The following is a 16,309-nucleotide window of genomic DNA, read 5'->3' as shown; positions in this document are numbered from 1 at the left end:
TAGAAGCAGCTGTGGAGCGCGTCCTTGGCAAACAGACCTGTCCGTTGCTCATGAGAGAGGTGTCCTCCCCCATCAGGAGGTAGGAGCCAAAGAAAAACGTAAAGGCGTGAGTGAAGCCCAACGCCGTCCAGTACAGGAACGTCCGGAACGACAGCAGAGAGTTCTTGCTGATGTCTCTGTGGGAGACGCACAAATAGCAATTTTATTCCCCATCGAGCTTCATGTACACTGCAAAACAGAAAATCTTACCAAGTATTTTTGTAGCTTCTAGTGAAAATATCTTGGTACAGTGAACTACAAGTAAGTTTCTAGCAAGACATGGGAGTTTGTTTTAATTCAATAATTCCTTAATATTGATGTAAAAATACTAGTTCCATTGGCAGATTCTTTCACTTATAACATGAAATTTTCCCAATGTTATAAGTGAAACTTTTTGATCAATATTAAAGACTTATTGACTCAAATCAAACTCCTGAATCTTGCTGCTAATTTGCTTGTAAGTTAGTTTTGTTTTGTTTTCAGTGTACTAAGATATTTCCACCAGAAACTGAATTGGGTTAGTGCTCCTTAACAGCAAAAACACAAAATCTTACCAAGTCCTGCCTAGTTTCTAGTGCAAATATTTAATACACTTAAATTAAGACAAATTTAACTTACAAGTAACTTTTCAGAAAAATGAAGTTCTAGGTCAGTAATTCTTTAATATTCGTACTAGTTCCACTGGCAGATTATTTCTCATTTGAGAAGGTAACAGCACTGCGGCGTTACCTAGCAACCCCAGCCAAGCCCAGCCCGTCTCCTAGCAACCGAGTTCTAGCACCACTGGCAGACTGTTTCACTTAACAAAACATTTTGTCCCATGTTATAAGTGAAACGTTTTCATCAATATTAAGAAATTGACTTAATACAAACTATTATGTCTTGCTGAAAGGTTACTATTGAGTTAGTTTTGTCTTATTTCAAGTGTACTAAGATATTTGCACTAGAAACTAGACTAAAAATACTTTGTAACATTTGTTTTTGCAGTGCATCTCCCATTTGGCTTTGTTTAAATTACATTTTGGAGTTTTTTTTCTTAAAAAACAGTTGCTAGTGAGTAATACTCCATGTTGCGTAGACAGGGCCTCACCTGTAGAGGCCAGGTTTAGCCTGCAGGATGTCGGGGTGGACCAGCTGCTCAAACAGACTGTACACCAGGATGGGCAGCGAGGTGAAGCAGATGTTGTACAGCGTCAGGTAAACACTGTCATACAGAGTCTGGATGGGACACAGATCATTTCAACAGCAGATTATTAGACAAACAGGGCGACTAACTGTACACACACACTGTTTGGGTGAATGGGAAAAGAACTGCAGCTAATAAAAACAAACATTTATAAAGGTGTATGCACCTCCTAAAGAAAGGTAGGACATTATAATGTGATCATTGGTTCTGGTGGACTCGGTTCGACTGGAGACCGAAATCGCAACATTTGTTACGTTTTCAGCTGCTGCGGTTCAATTTCACTCTGCAGTCAAACAAAATAAACCTCCTGCAAAACCTGTTCCTCTCCTCGCCTGTGGGGGGCGCTGCACAAAAAACACTGAAGGAAAAGATATGGAAACCTCTGAAGAAAACACTGAGCATAACATCCTTCTTCACAAAATATAACAAAAATTGAGTAGTGACAGATCTCAGCGGTTGTAGGATTTCTCCCGCTAACGTTAGACTCAAATGTTTGTTTTGGTTTAATTTACCCAGAATGCCTTGCGCTGTAGTCCAGCAGACCAGAAAATGATTGGTGTTGACATACAGTATGTAGGTCTGTCACAATAATTTTGCTGGATGATAAACTGTCCCAGAAATGATCACGATAAACAATAATATTGTTATTTTGAGACCATATTCAACTAATCAATAATAATAATGGCTGATTAATAAAATTATGCAAGTATAACCACTCAAAAATTTTAAAAAATACCATTTCTAAAGAACATTTGAAGTGGAAATTATTTTAAATATCAAAATAATAATAAATAAAATGGATTATGAAGTGTCTGTAGCCAAAATAGCATTTTACAAAAGTAATGATCATTCTGCTCAGACGAGGAAAACAGGCAAAAGCAGCAGGTAGTGCAAACCAAGTACTTCAAAATGGCGGTTTTTCAAAAATAAATGGGAGCATTGCTTTACTAAAAACGTATTGCGCTCATTTTAATTGATCATGCGATTAATTGATTGATTTATTGCGACACGCATGAATTCGAACTGCGTCAGAGTTCACTTCAACCGAACCGAGGTTTGTAGGCCGACCAGAGTTTGTTTCTTTTTTGGTTCACATCAAAGTTCGATTCACTCTTCCTCAAACTGGACTTTTAGTCAAACCAACTAGAGTTTGATTAAAGCAAACTTAACAGGGCTGGTGTGAATGGAGCCTTATGTACTTGAAAAATTAGGAAAACTAAACTAGATGTCAATGGGAATATAGTTAGAAACAGAAGAGAAAAATAAGACTTACTTGTTGTGAAAACAAGCAGAAGAACTGGTATAAAAACTGTGGTGTAATAAAACACACATTCTAGAAAAAACAGAGTGAAAAAACATATTCAGACATACTGGAGAGAAAACAGATTATTATAATTTTTTTAATTTAAGCCACTAAAATGGAAGCAGGGGGAACAGTGTTGGTAAATCCTACCTTGTAGAAAAAGTACTGTACAAGAGTAGCAATTCGAATGTAGTAGAAGTGGCCGTGGACCAGCAGGAGTTTAGCCAGGAACTTAAACCTGGCGATTGCATAGTCACTGTTTCTCACGGCCTGACGACCCTCCTTTCCCATGATGCCTGGGGGTTTGGGCAGGAACAGCTTCAGGTCGGGTTTCTGGTTTAGATGTGTGTGTGTGTGTGTGTGTGTGTTTACCTATGCCTACATGAGCTTCCTGTATCATACTGACGTCATTGGCTCCGTCCCCAACAGCTAATGTTATTGGCTTTTCTGGAGAAGTCTTTAGCAGGCGAACAACCTGAAAAAAAAGTAAAAAATTAGCCTAACCCTTATATTTTGTCGTAGAGTTGAACTGAATTCAACGTTCAAATAAATAGAGGCTGTAAGACAAGATGGCCGCCCTGACATCACTCTGAACTATGGAAACCCAAGGGATCAATTGGTGAAAAGAAAATCCTTATTTAATAAAAATGTTATTCAATTAAAATCTATTTATCATCCATTTTCCACATTTACATAAAACAAAGTTAACACAGCAGCTCTTGTTTTCCAGTGTTGCTGTTTTTTCCTTTAAACAGAAAAAAAACTAACACTATGAGATTAGAACAAGTTTCAGCAACAAGTGGCTCCAGAAAACGTGATGAGATTCACCAATTTAACCTGCAGAACATTTGAGTCAGTGAGACTAAAGTGTAATTTAGATACCTGAGCCATAATTCATAATCTGTAGTTAATCTGGAGTTTTTTCCTGCAGCTCGGGGCAGTCTGTGTTTACCTTGGCTTTTTGCAGCGGGGCCATGCGGCAGCAGAGCACAGCTGAGCAGCTTTTACACACTTCCATAAATAGCTTCTCATGTTCCCTCAATGCTAACGACAGACTAGCGCCGTCGACCACCAAGCCGTGCTGGATGACGTGGTCTTCCTTTATCCTGCAGACGAAGACGAGGAAGACAGCGGCACACACAAAGCAGGACAGGAAGTGAGTCAGAAATATTAATACGCTGGATTCTACTGTTCACTCATCAGAAAATAATATTTTAATGCCGAATGTTATTCCTGTTCATCACCAAGCTGGAACTGTAGACATTTTGTGCATAAGTAAGTGGTTTTAATTTCAATCATCCTTTTAGAGCAACAATAATTTTTGTTTAATTATGAGAATAAATTCATAAAATTAGTAAAGAAAATGCACAATTTTAACAGAAAAAACATGACAAAAGTTGTTTTAATGAGATAAAAGTTTAGATTTATCGGCATCTGATGTGATAAGTTCTCAAAATAGACAATTTTGTTTAATTATTTTAAAGTCCTGCTACTGATAATTTGCTACCGACGTGTTAAAAGTCTAAATATTTTTCTAAGTATTACTCATTTAAATTTTTTTGTGTTCCAGTTCTTATGAATTTACAACTTTATTGTGGTAATTTTGACTTTATTATTATGCTATTTAGAGTTTTTTTGTCATATGACTTTATTCTTATTTTACTATGACTGCATTTTTGTGACGATATAACTTTATCCTTGTAAAAATGTTACCCTGGCCCTAATATTCCATCATCGAGATACGAGTTAAAAATTTAGAAAAATAGAAGCGGTAAAACAAACAAAGATGGCCGCCATAGCATCACTCTGAACTATGAAACCCAACGGAGCGCATCGGTGAAAAAAATAAAAATTAAAAAAGATTTTCAAAAAATTAAACCTTCAAAAACCAAAAATTCAATCAATTGATCCAATTGATTTATCGCCCAGCTCTAATTGAAATTATTAGAAAAAAAGCACAGTTAAATAAAATCACCAACAGGAGGCATAAAATTAGTATTGTCATTGTAAAATTAGCCATGTAATCTCCTTCAAACCTGATTAAAAACATAAAACCTGCCTGTATTTATGATTTACTAAAACAATAAATAATAATAAAAGTGGAAGGAAATGGCAGGCACCTGCGGGCCAGCCTGCGGAGCTGCTCTGCACACTCGTTGTCGGAGCGCTGCTGCAGAAGCTCCAGGATGTTCATGGTTCGGTGGAAATGGCCGCACGACAAGCTGACGCTGACCGCCGTCTCGTGTTTGTCCCCCGTCAGCACCCATACTTTGATTCCCGCCAGACGCAGGACTTCGATCGTCTCCGGAACTTTGTCTTGAAGCCTGAGCAACACAAGGAGGAGAACGTGTTCAGCGTACATCACGCAGGGACATTATGCACTTTCCAGAAATTTTCAACGCGAGTTCTCAAACTTTGCCAGCAACGCACTTTGGGGATTAAAAACAAAACAACTGAACTAAAGAACACGGGTTCAGTTCACAATAATATATAATTTATTACTCTGATATCTTGTGATAGAACTTTGCATTTTCCAGCAGGGAGAATATAGACTAAAATATAAGAATTTTATGTTTTGAAATGTTTTTCTTACACACACCTCATACACCTGACTATCAAGACAAAAGTAACTGACAAGTAACTTTTCATGCAAATGGAAATTATTGCACTCGTTTTAATTTATGTGATTAATTGAGTTATTGCGGCAGGCCCAATTACAAGTAACTTTTCAGCAAGAAACAGAAGCTTGTTCTCCGAAAATAATTACAGTCCACTGGCATTTTTTTTCACTTATAACAAGACGTTTCAAGAAGTTTCAAGGATTTCAAGCTGCGGTGTGAACCCTGTACATAATATTCTGCATGCGTGGAAAAGGCCGAGAGACGTTCATTTCCCCTACAACTCACTAATGTTCCTTGAGAGATTAAGGACACTTTCTATTACACGCAGTGACTTTTCATATCAGCCGCTGTTTTTTATGTTTCATATTAGGCTGAAAACTGAAGGGAATATTAGTCATGACTTTCATAACATAAGAGCCTTTGATCGTGACCAAGAGAGAGACCGGGAAGAGAGCAGAGATAAACGAAGTGTGAGAAGCTGAGGCTTAGGAGCAGATGGTGAGTGGATACACACACACACACACACACACACACACACACACAGCAGTTACACCCAGACAGACTCACAGTCATGACTAGAAACTGTATAATAGGTGTTAATAAGTCAGCTTCGATCAAGCATCTGGAGTTTCTGATTTAATCATACCAGGCTTCATACTGGAATCACGCTGATCTGTTTGGTTTGGCGTCGTAACTTTTCCTAATTATATTAAGTGAGGTTAAAGTGCAGCCAGGCCAACTGGGATTACTGGGAGGCTTTTATGGGATCAGAGGTCGGCTGAAACGGGAAAACACTGATTTATAATGAGAGAAAACAAAATTTAAGAGCAAACTTATTAAGATTTGTTCAGTCTGGTGTTGAAATGTTCAAGAAAATATATGTTCAAGTCCTGATCTCTGGCTGATTAACTGGCAAATTTCTAATCAGAATGCCATGATCAGCTTTAATAAAACGCAATAAACTCGATCCTTTTCATTTCTGTTAGATGGGATATTAATGTTCACTGTAAAAACTGTTTGCAGCAGCAGCAACATTGTTGGGAATCCAGTTGAAAATCTCCGTACTTGTCTTCGACGCCGGTCGCTCCCAGGACGTGCAGATTGTTTTCGATGTAGGCGAAAGCTTGCTGCAGTTTCTCCTCACGCCGCTGCAGAGCTGTGCGAGCAAACGTCAGCCGCTTGTTCACAGCGATGTACTCCTCCGGACTGAAGTGACGGCATGCGACAACGAGGGTACGCAAACCTTTCTGCATCCGAACAAAGAGACGAATAAAAACAGGTAAGATGGAGAGTAAAAAAAAAAAAACCCAAAGGCATTTGTTCATTTTTAAACATGAATTAAGACGATAAGGTGGCTCCATGTCAAACGGCAAAAATCAAGTGAAGCAGATGTGGAAGAGACGAGATTCATAACGGAGGAGAAAGGAGGAGAAAAATTCTCAAATTATCACAACTTGGGTTTAATTCAGCGAAGCGGCCTGAAGGCTTGATGACCACAACTCACCCCAGACTGCAGCACCGAATCTGGGGGCCGACACCTGATGATATGATGTGGAAGACGGACGTGGGTGTGTGTGTGTGTGTGTGTGTGTGTGTGTGTGTGTGTGGGTGTGTGTGTGTGTAAAGAGCACCAGAGCATAAATTAACAACTGTATCATCTCTAAATGCCAGACTTACACACAGAAACAACAGAGGCACGACTCAACAGTCAAATATATTCACATTCGAGTTTAAAGGTTTAAAAGATTCAAAAATAAAAATCTTTAGATTTTAAGTGTGTGATTTTGAAACATCTACTTTCATAAAACATAATAAAGTGAGTGGATAGTTTTTATACTCCAACGTTACTCATATAGGAATGAAACGATAAATGGATTAATTATGTTGAATTGATTGATTAATTAATTGGAGACTTTTAAAGAAAGGCCATTTGCAGAAAGAACAATAAACTCAGAGCAACAATTAAGACAAAAATGAACAAAAAAGCAGACATTTTGCATGCAAGATAAAAAAAACTTTGTAAACAAGTTCTGTCAAAAACTTCACTCAGTTCAAATTTAAAAAAAAATTCCTGTTAATCACCATTAATCAAAATAATCAACAGATTATTAGATTAATCAATACACTTTATCGATGTTAAATGAAGCAGAAAAAGCTTTTCACATGTTGATGTTAAAATTATTTTTAGCTGCAGATGCATCCACTAAATGAATTTTCTTAATGCATCTTAGACAATAAAATGTTTATTTTCTCATTTAAAAAAGGAACTGAACTGTTTAATTAAGTATTTTAATGTATTTCTAATATTGTATTTAAAAAAAGCCTGAAATGAAAATTTGAAGAATCTGCCTTTTGTTTTTATCCGATTAATCGTTAGTTTTTATTGCAGCCCAGCACTAATAAGTTCATGTCCGTTGAACGAGAAAATAATTTCTCACCAAAGCAAACTCGTCCACATGCAGCCTGGTTTTTTCAATCTCTCCAGTCGTGGCGAAAGGCAAGACGGCCGACTCGGCACCCTTTGTGAAAATCACTTTCCCTCCTTGAAGGGAAACAAAAAAAAAACAAAAACATATTAATAAACACATTACCCTGCCTTGTCTGTTATTTTCCTGTCTTCTTAACGGTTTGTGGCTGAAGCAGGTTAACGTTACCTGAGGGAGTCTGCAGTATGACGCTCATCCTCCTGCGGTTTGGATCAAACTCCAACACATGGAGCAGTTTATACCTGAGGCAAAGAAACGGGTTGTTACCGACGATATCTGACCAAAAACAGCAAATAATAATAAATTATTCTGACGATTAATCGAATACGTAAAAAAAGGCACATGCTGCAAATGTTTCATCTAACCACTTAAACCTTTTTGTACGGTATTAGAAATACATTAAAAGATGGAAATAAGCCAATCGATAAACATATTATTGACTAAAATCCAATAAAAAACTATTCCTTTAGATTTGCTTTACAGAATTTAAAAGAGTGAAGCTAAAACTGCAACTTAAGGAGTTCTGGGTACAACATATTCAACGACAAATGTTTTTTATTGTATCTAAAATACTAAATATTTATGTTTCTGTGCAGTTTTCGCTTCATTACTGCTCTGACATGTTATTTCAGCAAAAGGCCTTTTTTGAGACTATTCTCCAGTTAACAATTAATAAATTAATAGACGATCAATTTCAGACCTACAACATACAAAAATTAAAATCCTAGAAACTTTAAACTTAGATCAGATCTAAATTTAAAACTGAAAATATTGATCTTATGCTGATTGATCTGTATGATTAAATTGACTTTTTTCCGTGAGACGTCCTGTGTTGTGAATTGGTGCAGTACAATTAAACCGAATTGATCCGTTTTGATCGGCTGTGTGTTTGAGGCGTCGGCTTACTTTTCAGATTTCCCAAATGTATTTATTTCCATGGTGTCCCCGGTGCAGCCTGTGAACGCCACGCCAATTCTGAAAAGAAGGCAGTAAAACTTAATCCAAGACTCATTAACAGACAGAAATGTTTGAAATATCCCAATCAGGAGGAACAAGGTCACAGTTTCTGGCCTTTAGGTAATAAAAAAAGAGAGTATGGTTGCCATGATTATCCCAAATAAATGTCAACAATTTCAAAGGTCAGTAAATTAATTATAAAATTATTGCACGCCTGCTTTCATGTGACTGGAAGTACTTTAAAAGTTTTGAAGTGGCTTAGCCAAAGTCCTGAAATGTAAAAATTAGGTTGATGACAAGGAGGCTTGTCACCTTCAAAGATCTGAAGCTCTAAGAAATATTGAAAACACAAGTGAAGAAAAAAAACTGCTTTGATTCCTGTAGTACCAATAAATAATTTTCCATTTATGATTTAGAAGGATGAAAATAACTTTATATAATATTTACTAGTACGTGAAGCATGAGTAAAAACAAATATTCCTTTAAAATTGTTGTATTTTTTGTCTCATTCTATATTTTTATTTGGTTAAATGAAACAAATTTAAACCTAAATGCTCCTGGGGTATGCATAATTCTGGACCTATTATACTTAGCTTAGTAAAAGACATCGGACTTTGTTCTAAAATATTTCCTCTCTATTGTTGTGAAATTACTGGGTCTGTTAGTAGCTCAAATATTTTGGTACTTTGAACATGGTGGCACCATTTTACAAAGCGTTATTTATTTATACGTTTCCGCCGCAGGCTGCACGAGTCTCCAGACTCTCCAACAAATTACTGCCTGCATTAAATTTCTCAGGCACCAACATGAACAAGTGACTGAACACCAGGCTGCGATAAAAGCTCCAGCCTCTGCTTGTATCTGACACATTTAAAAAATGGCAGGCAAAGGATGAAGTTTGGCTTCATGTCGAAGGTTAAGAGTCACATATTTCATTTTAGGCAGTTAAATAAATAAAGACATCATGTGTTTTTGTCTACATTACTAACCTTAGCAACATAGCTGCCTCATTTAAAGGCAAGGAAAAGAAACTACAATGAAACTAAACATTTTTCAAACGCATTATGGTAATAAATATAAAGCCAGGTTATATTTTTAAGCTTTCATGGCTTAAAGGGGCAGCACTGTGAATGTTCCAGGCACATATTTTATCACAATAAATTTTATAGCACAATCAGGTAACTGTCAGTTTTTACAGAAATGCTATAAATTTCAAACAGGACTTAAAAGTAACATATTATCCTTCATTCAACAGGTTAGGATCGGTTATGGGCTAAATATGTTCATTACATATTTGCATAAAATCATTCTTAGATAATGAGGTTTTAGTTTGATCCTTTCAGAATAAAATGTTTTAGGGAGTCTTGTTACTTTAAATCCAAATAATCTGCTGCTGATCATGCCCCCCAACTCCACGTTTACACTCGCACCTGAAAACGGCCTCAAAAACGTGCAATTATACAGCCGTACATCTTTGAAAAGTAGAGGTGGAGCCTCCTGCACAACCAACAAGAATGCAGTAACTGGTTTCTGGATGGTAAGTCAACAACAAAACTCTTGTTCATTTCCAGCAGCCAAAAGTGGTTGGGCTCAGCTTGTGTTGCTAGGTAACGTGCTTGGCTTTGCTGGGGTTGCTAGGTAACGGCGAAGTGCCACTGGAATGTGACTTAACATTCGAGAGGATTTTGAAACGACTCGTTTTCCAGACACCAAAAAACATGAACTTATTGCCAGAAAATGTTTTTTAAGCGTTTGGGATGTTTATAGCAGATGTAGAAGAACAAAAATGTGCAAAATGTGAACAGAAATTTGCCTTGAAATTGGCCTCTGTCTCTTTAAGAAGCTCCTACTCTTTCTGACACTTTCAGTGCATCTTTATGCCATTTAAAACAGTTCTTAGGAACGTTTCAATGAGAAGTAGTTCATACGATGAGCTCAGCAGATGCACAGTTCTATCAGATGTTTGCTAACTGCTGCTGCCACTAGTCTGGAGGAGCCGATTGGGGGAGTTGTATGGGACAGCTGCTTTGTGAGAAGGAAGCTTGGTCAAAGCTCAAACAAACTTGATTTTACATATTATTCTCCCCTGTAAGGCAGTAAATATTAGAAAAAAGATTAGTTTAAAGTTGTTCACCTCTTCGTTCCCTCAACCAACGCCTTCTCATCCGGTGAGGAGGCGTAGTACTCCATGTGGCTGAAGGAGAAACTGTTGGTGTGGGAGAACGGATCCCCTCCCAGCCAGGACTCTGACTGGTTGTAGCTGATCTGGACGGTGTGACACAGTGACACGGCCTTGAGGAATAATAACTCCTCAGTCATCTGGACGGAAACACGGTGGAAAAAAGGGACAGATTTCACATCTTGTTCTGTAACTTGTGTAGAACAAGCAGATTATTTTAGTGCAAATTAATCAGCCATGATGGGGAACCAGAATCTGCATAAACAATGTGGTAACTAAATTATATTTAAGTCACTGATTCAGAAAAAAAACTACATATACACAAAAAGAATAGAGAATAAATTAATCCATTCTGACATGGATTAAGAGCTAGAAACAAAGATTTTTTTTTATGTCTGACACGATTTCTGAATTATTTTTTTTTCTCGCTTTCTTTTCTAAAAACAAAAATATTTTGAAAAATGCAGCTTTTACTTCACCATCCCTTCTCTGACTTGTATCAGGACCAGGTTACAATATTTTTTGTTTATTTAGGAGATAATAAATTAGGATGACATTCCTTTGTCAGATTAAATGTACCTCTTGAAAATAACCTGTGAGCAGATTTTAAATTAATTTTTATTATGTTCACATTTCTGTAATAAAAATGTCCTAATTCTAAATATCATACCTTAACCTAATTATCATTATGAAAAAATCATCTCAATGACTTAAGTTACTGAAATAAATTAACTTTTTCCATAATATTGTAATTCATTGAATGAGACTAAATGAAAACAATGAGAAATCTGGACACTTTAGCACAGAGAGACGGAAAATTCTGCCTTGATGTAATCAGTTTTCATATTTACACTGGAGCTATAAAAACAGTTTTGTGCAGCAGTTATTGATGTGAATTACCAGCTGAGGTGAAGAACCGCTTGGTGAATCCCCCGTCATCCCCTCTGGTACCAGTTTGCCGTTCATCTCCCGGTACTTGATGCCGTTTATCGAACACTCGCGGAACTGCATTTCATTTTCTGTTAGCGTACCCGTCTTGTCTGTAAACAAATATTCAACCTGCAGGGAGAAAAAAACAAAAATCACAATAAATCCTTCAGAATCCATTTTATTTATGGTTTCAGTTGTTTTTACTTCCTTGTTATTTATCGTTTTTGGTTGTTGTGTATTATTTTGGATATTTAAAATGTCTTCCAGTTGCAGTGTGGCGCTTTCTGTATGAGAGCACAAACTTGCATTATTATTACACCATTATTATCATTATCTTACCTGAAAATTGTGTCAAAATGACAATATCATTGTTTGATTGCAATAATTTCTGGATCAATTTATCACCTGCAAAATATACTATCATGACCGGCCAAACAATGAAGCCCTTTTATGGGAGGATTGCTTGTTGGCGTTTCCTGTAATAGTTTAATGCTCTTGTGTTTTGACCAGATAATTTTTGGTCAAGTTTCTAATGTAAATGTTTCAGTACACTTGAAATAAGTTAAAATTAACTTACAAGTAACTTTTCACCAAGACATAAGAGCTTGTTTTAAGTCAATAATTCCCTAATTTTGATGAAAAACTGTTAATTCAATTGGTAAATTATTTCACTTGTAACATAGCATTTTTCCTGTTTCAAATTAAATAATCTAATGAAATTAGAAGTTTTTCATCAAAATTACAGAATTATTTACTTAAAACAAGTTCATATATCTTGCTGAAAAGTTTTTTGTAAGTTAATTTTTTACTTATTTCAGATGTACAAAGATATTTACACTAGAAACTTGACCAAAAATTACTTGATAAAGTTTTGTGGTTTTGGCTTGTAACCGAACAATGTCAAAAAAAATTATCATTCTGAGGATTATAACATTTTTCCTTTAATAAAAATTTTAATTTAAGATGTGTGTGAAATGAAGCTGTCCTGTAATTTTCTACAATGTGTGGTTTAGAAGAAACTAAATGTTAAAATAAATAAGTGATGGACTGGAAAACATTGGTGTCAGCCCATATTAAAATTCACATACTGGGATCCTGGATTGAAACATTTCTAATTTAGTTTTTGTCTTTTTCATACCTGTCCCAACTCCTCATTGAGGTCAGACGTGTTGACCTGAGCTTTCTGGTTACTCTCCTCGTGGTACAGGTCCATATCCCAGCCAATGAAAAAGGAGCCCAGAAACTTCTGCATCTCCACAGTAACATAGAGCGAGATGGGAATGATGAAGTTGTAGAGAACCAGGAACGCCAGGAAGTCTGAGATGAACTGAAGGATCTGGAGAAGGACAAGAGAAAATTTAATTTGTTAAAAACATGATAAAAAGACGCATTGAGAAAGAACAAAAGAAAACAAAATCAAAGAAAAAAGGAATAAGGAAATAGAAAAGGAAAACAAAATAAAGAGAAAAGAAAAGAAAAGAAAAAGAATGAGAAAACAAAAGAGAAAAACTAAAGAAAAAGAAAAATGAGAAAACAAAAAAGAAAGAAAAAAGAAAATCACTGATCATTCCTATTATGAAGTTAATTACTGTTTGTGAGGAGCGAAAAAAGAAAACTGATTATGAGACAACAGCACCAAAAATCAGGTTTATACGTTCAAACTTGAATAAAATTTCAGATGCAAGTAAAAGTAACTACAATTATTTATAAAAGAAAACAAAAATACTTTGAAGTGTAATCTGAAATCAATAAATAAAAAATTATGATTGTTTGAATATTGGGTCTTCCACAAACAGGGACGGCCAGCCTGCAGGTCATTACAATGGGCATTACAATGATTAGAAACTAGTTTTTATACTTTATTATCACTGAATCTGCTCTGAGTGCTGGGAGGTTTGATTACCATCTAATCAGAAGTAAACCAGGTCTGGTCTGTTTTGGTGACACACAAGTGGAAAATGTGAAAAGAAAGTCAGAAACTGAGTCTTTTCAGCAACAGAGTAGAAAATAGACGCGTTCTGTGGTTGGTCAGACTGACCGGGCTGCTGTTTCTCTCCTGCTCGGTCTTCTGGTTGTAGAAAGGCTCGTTCCACTTGTCTTCGGACTGCCAGGCGTACTTCAGGATGGTGCTGAGGATCGCCTCCGACAGCAGGATGACCAGGTAGATGATCAGGAAGGAGTTCATCGACCTGCCAGGGAACAGCGGTTTCAGTGTTTACCAGGCCTCCAACAGAAACGCTTCCCCAGTCAGCCAGGAAGAAAGAAAGCGCCATACTTCTCAACAGCTGAGCGTTTCTGGGACTTGCACTTGTAGTTGAGCGCCATCTTGGATTCCATCCCCGTATAAACGGCCACACCTGCAACAGCACAGCAGGTCCAGGTAATTACACCAACAAAACGGTCAAAAAACACCAGATAATATCGCTCACAAAATAAGACTTTCATATCAGTCGATATTGATAAGTATTGCTTTGTTTTTTGTTTTAAATATCTGAAATATTGCCAAACTTTCCCATTTCATCCAGTTTTCTCTCCACTGGGTTGTTTTTTTATTTAAAACAGTTAGGAGGCGCTGTGGAGAAACCTGAAGCTGCTGCTGCCATAGTTACTCAGCAGGCCGTTGCTAGGTAACCGGAGTTAGGGGGAACTTGAAGCTGCTTCTTACCTAGCATGTTGTTGCTAGGCAACCAAAGAGTGAGTGAGTTAGTTGAAGCCACCAGAATAGCTTGGCTAGCTATTAGAGGTTGAGCTGCTAAAGTCTTTCCTCTGCCACCAGTGAATATTCTATATATTGAATTTTCTTTCAGACATATTATGTTGATCATATATAAAGTTATTTATTTAGCTTTTTCTTTTCTGGGACAATGTATTTTGTTTTTGCTCTCTTTTTCAGACTCACCAAATATTTCTTTGGTATTTTTCAACCTGGCTCCTCGCAGCAGCAGGTTCTCTGGACCCAGTGGTCTAAAAACAAAAGAAAACAAACACAAATCCACAGAACTGGTTTAGAAAGAGGATATTCTAAACAAATATTCCCATTTATCTTTAATGTTGGTCTAATCTGGCACTAATTTTGTAGCAAATTTTATGTGTTGAATCTGCTTCAGATTTGAGTTTAAAAGATGTTATTCTCAGTGTTTTTGTTGGAGTGACTTGACTAAAAACAAGTTACAAATACGTTAAGCAAAATCAAACAGATGCTAATTGAATTTGTTATCAGTTTTTTTAAAAGCGATACTTTAGACAACTCCTCCTATCAGTTGATGGTGTATTACTGTTTATTTAACCTTTTAAAAGGAGAAATAAATGTGTGGCACCAGGTTGTAGCAAAAATATGCCAATTTCCACCTGCAGTCGCTGGACAGGTTGATGTAATCAAGAATGATTTAACAGATTATGAATTTAGATCCCACTACAAAACTACAAAACTACAGACGACTCAGAAAATGATTTCTTTGTCTTCACCAGAAGGAGTAGAAATCTGGCCATATTTTTGCCAAACGTGCAAACATTTTGTGACCCACACTAAAACATGCTGTGGCGGTATTAAAAATTTTCTTTTTCTTACATTTTAATTAACACATTTATTTTTCCTTTGAGGTTTCCAGTGTCTCGACTTCCAAAAGCATTAAAATGCATCAAAGCAATCACTTAATCTTAGATGTTGTTTTTATCAATTATTTTGGGCCAAATATACCGAGATGCTTAATGTTTTTAACTTCTCTCTACTGCGTCAGACTGTTAATTTAGCATATTAATAAAAAGCACAATTACAAGATACAAGCTGTACTAGCAATCAACCTAATCTCAGTCTTATTTTGATTTATTTTATAATTTCCTGCTGGTACAATAAATTGGACATTAATAGAAATACAGTAGACCAATCAGGCTGATCTGGGCCGACAGTTTGTTGTTAACTTTGACGTCTAAACTGACAATTATGGTTTAGTTTGTTTTTTCTCAGGACTTTAGCACAAATGAGTAAAATATGAAGCAGGTTCTTTAGAATCCAAAAGAAAACGAAGGATTTTCTACATTTGTCCTAATTTATTTCTCTAACCTCCATCTTGTTTTCAATTAACTCAAATATATAACAGTAATTAGTTCAGATGTTTATAGAACAGAAAATGACAGGAGCACTTTGTTATTTTGTTGCATCCATTAGAATAAAAAAAGACTTTCCACCTGCTGATCCATGATTAGAACCAGTTAAGGAAATAAGATCCGTTGATGTGTTGAACTTTAGAGAGAGGAGTAACTGGATAAAACTTACCGGACGATCTCTTCGCCATGCTGCGTGATGGTTACACGTCCAACAAACCTGGAAGACAGAAAACACATTTTACCACTGAGTGGAAACGCAAATAAAAAAAATACAACCTGAGGAAAAATAACTATTTATAAAGCAACATGAAAGGCATTTTGAAATTGTTTCACTTTAACATTTAAACAAACATTTAAATAAACCGCCTGACCATGAACTAATAAAGACAAACATATTAGTGAATAAATACATTTCATGTAATCAATCTCAGTTTCTACTGAGTAAATAAACACAGAAACCAATTAGCATTAAAGCTTATATGCACAGCAGCAGGTTACTATCAT

The 16,309-nt window shown here is 36.3% G+C and overlaps 1 protein-coding gene across 4 annotated transcripts in view; it reads right to left on the bottom strand.

The window, feature by feature from the left end:
* atp11b (ATPase phospholipid transporting 11B) overlaps positions 1-16,309 on the bottom strand; it is a 58,949-nt gene that overhangs the window by 25,735 nt on the left and 16,905 nt on the right. For all 4 annotated transcript variants that reach the window (XM_028026991.1, XM_028026992.1, XM_028026988.1 and 1 more), the window contains 18 exons: positions 15,975-16,022; positions 14,601-14,665; positions 13,977-14,058; positions 13,740-13,890; positions 12,840-13,037; positions 11,672-11,830; positions 10,727-10,911; positions 8,542-8,610; positions 7,804-7,877; positions 7,588-7,691; positions 6,215-6,396; positions 4,649-4,852; positions 3,481-3,634; positions 2,901-3,003; positions 2,679-2,824; positions 2,499-2,558; positions 1,130-1,257; positions 38-176 (listed from right to left, as the gene is read on the bottom strand). In XM_028026991.1, coding sequence (XP_027882792.1) covers positions 38-176; positions 1,130-1,257; positions 2,499-2,558; positions 2,679-2,824; positions 2,901-3,003; positions 3,481-3,634; positions 4,649-4,852; positions 6,215-6,396; positions 7,588-7,691; positions 7,804-7,877; positions 8,542-8,610; positions 10,727-10,911; positions 11,672-11,830; positions 12,840-13,037; positions 13,740-13,890; positions 13,977-14,058; positions 14,601-14,665; positions 15,975-16,022 — 2,251 coding nt within the window. The remainder of the gene's footprint in view (positions 1-37; positions 177-1,129; positions 1,258-2,498; positions 2,559-2,678; positions 2,825-2,900; positions 3,004-3,480; positions 3,635-4,648; positions 4,853-6,214; positions 6,397-7,587; positions 7,692-7,803; positions 7,878-8,541; positions 8,611-10,726; positions 10,912-11,671; positions 11,831-12,839; positions 13,038-13,739; positions 13,891-13,976; positions 14,059-14,600; positions 14,666-15,974; positions 16,023-16,309) is intronic.

This window comes from Xiphophorus couchianus, chromosome 9 (assembly GCF_001444195.1).
Source record: "Xiphophorus couchianus chromosome 9, X_couchianus-1.0, whole genome shotgun sequence".
NCBI lineage: Eukaryota > Metazoa > Chordata > Actinopteri > Cyprinodontiformes > Poeciliidae > Xiphophorus > Xiphophorus couchianus.
Note: the sequence above shows the minus strand (reverse complement) of the source record. Positions and strands in the feature narration are given on the sequence as shown.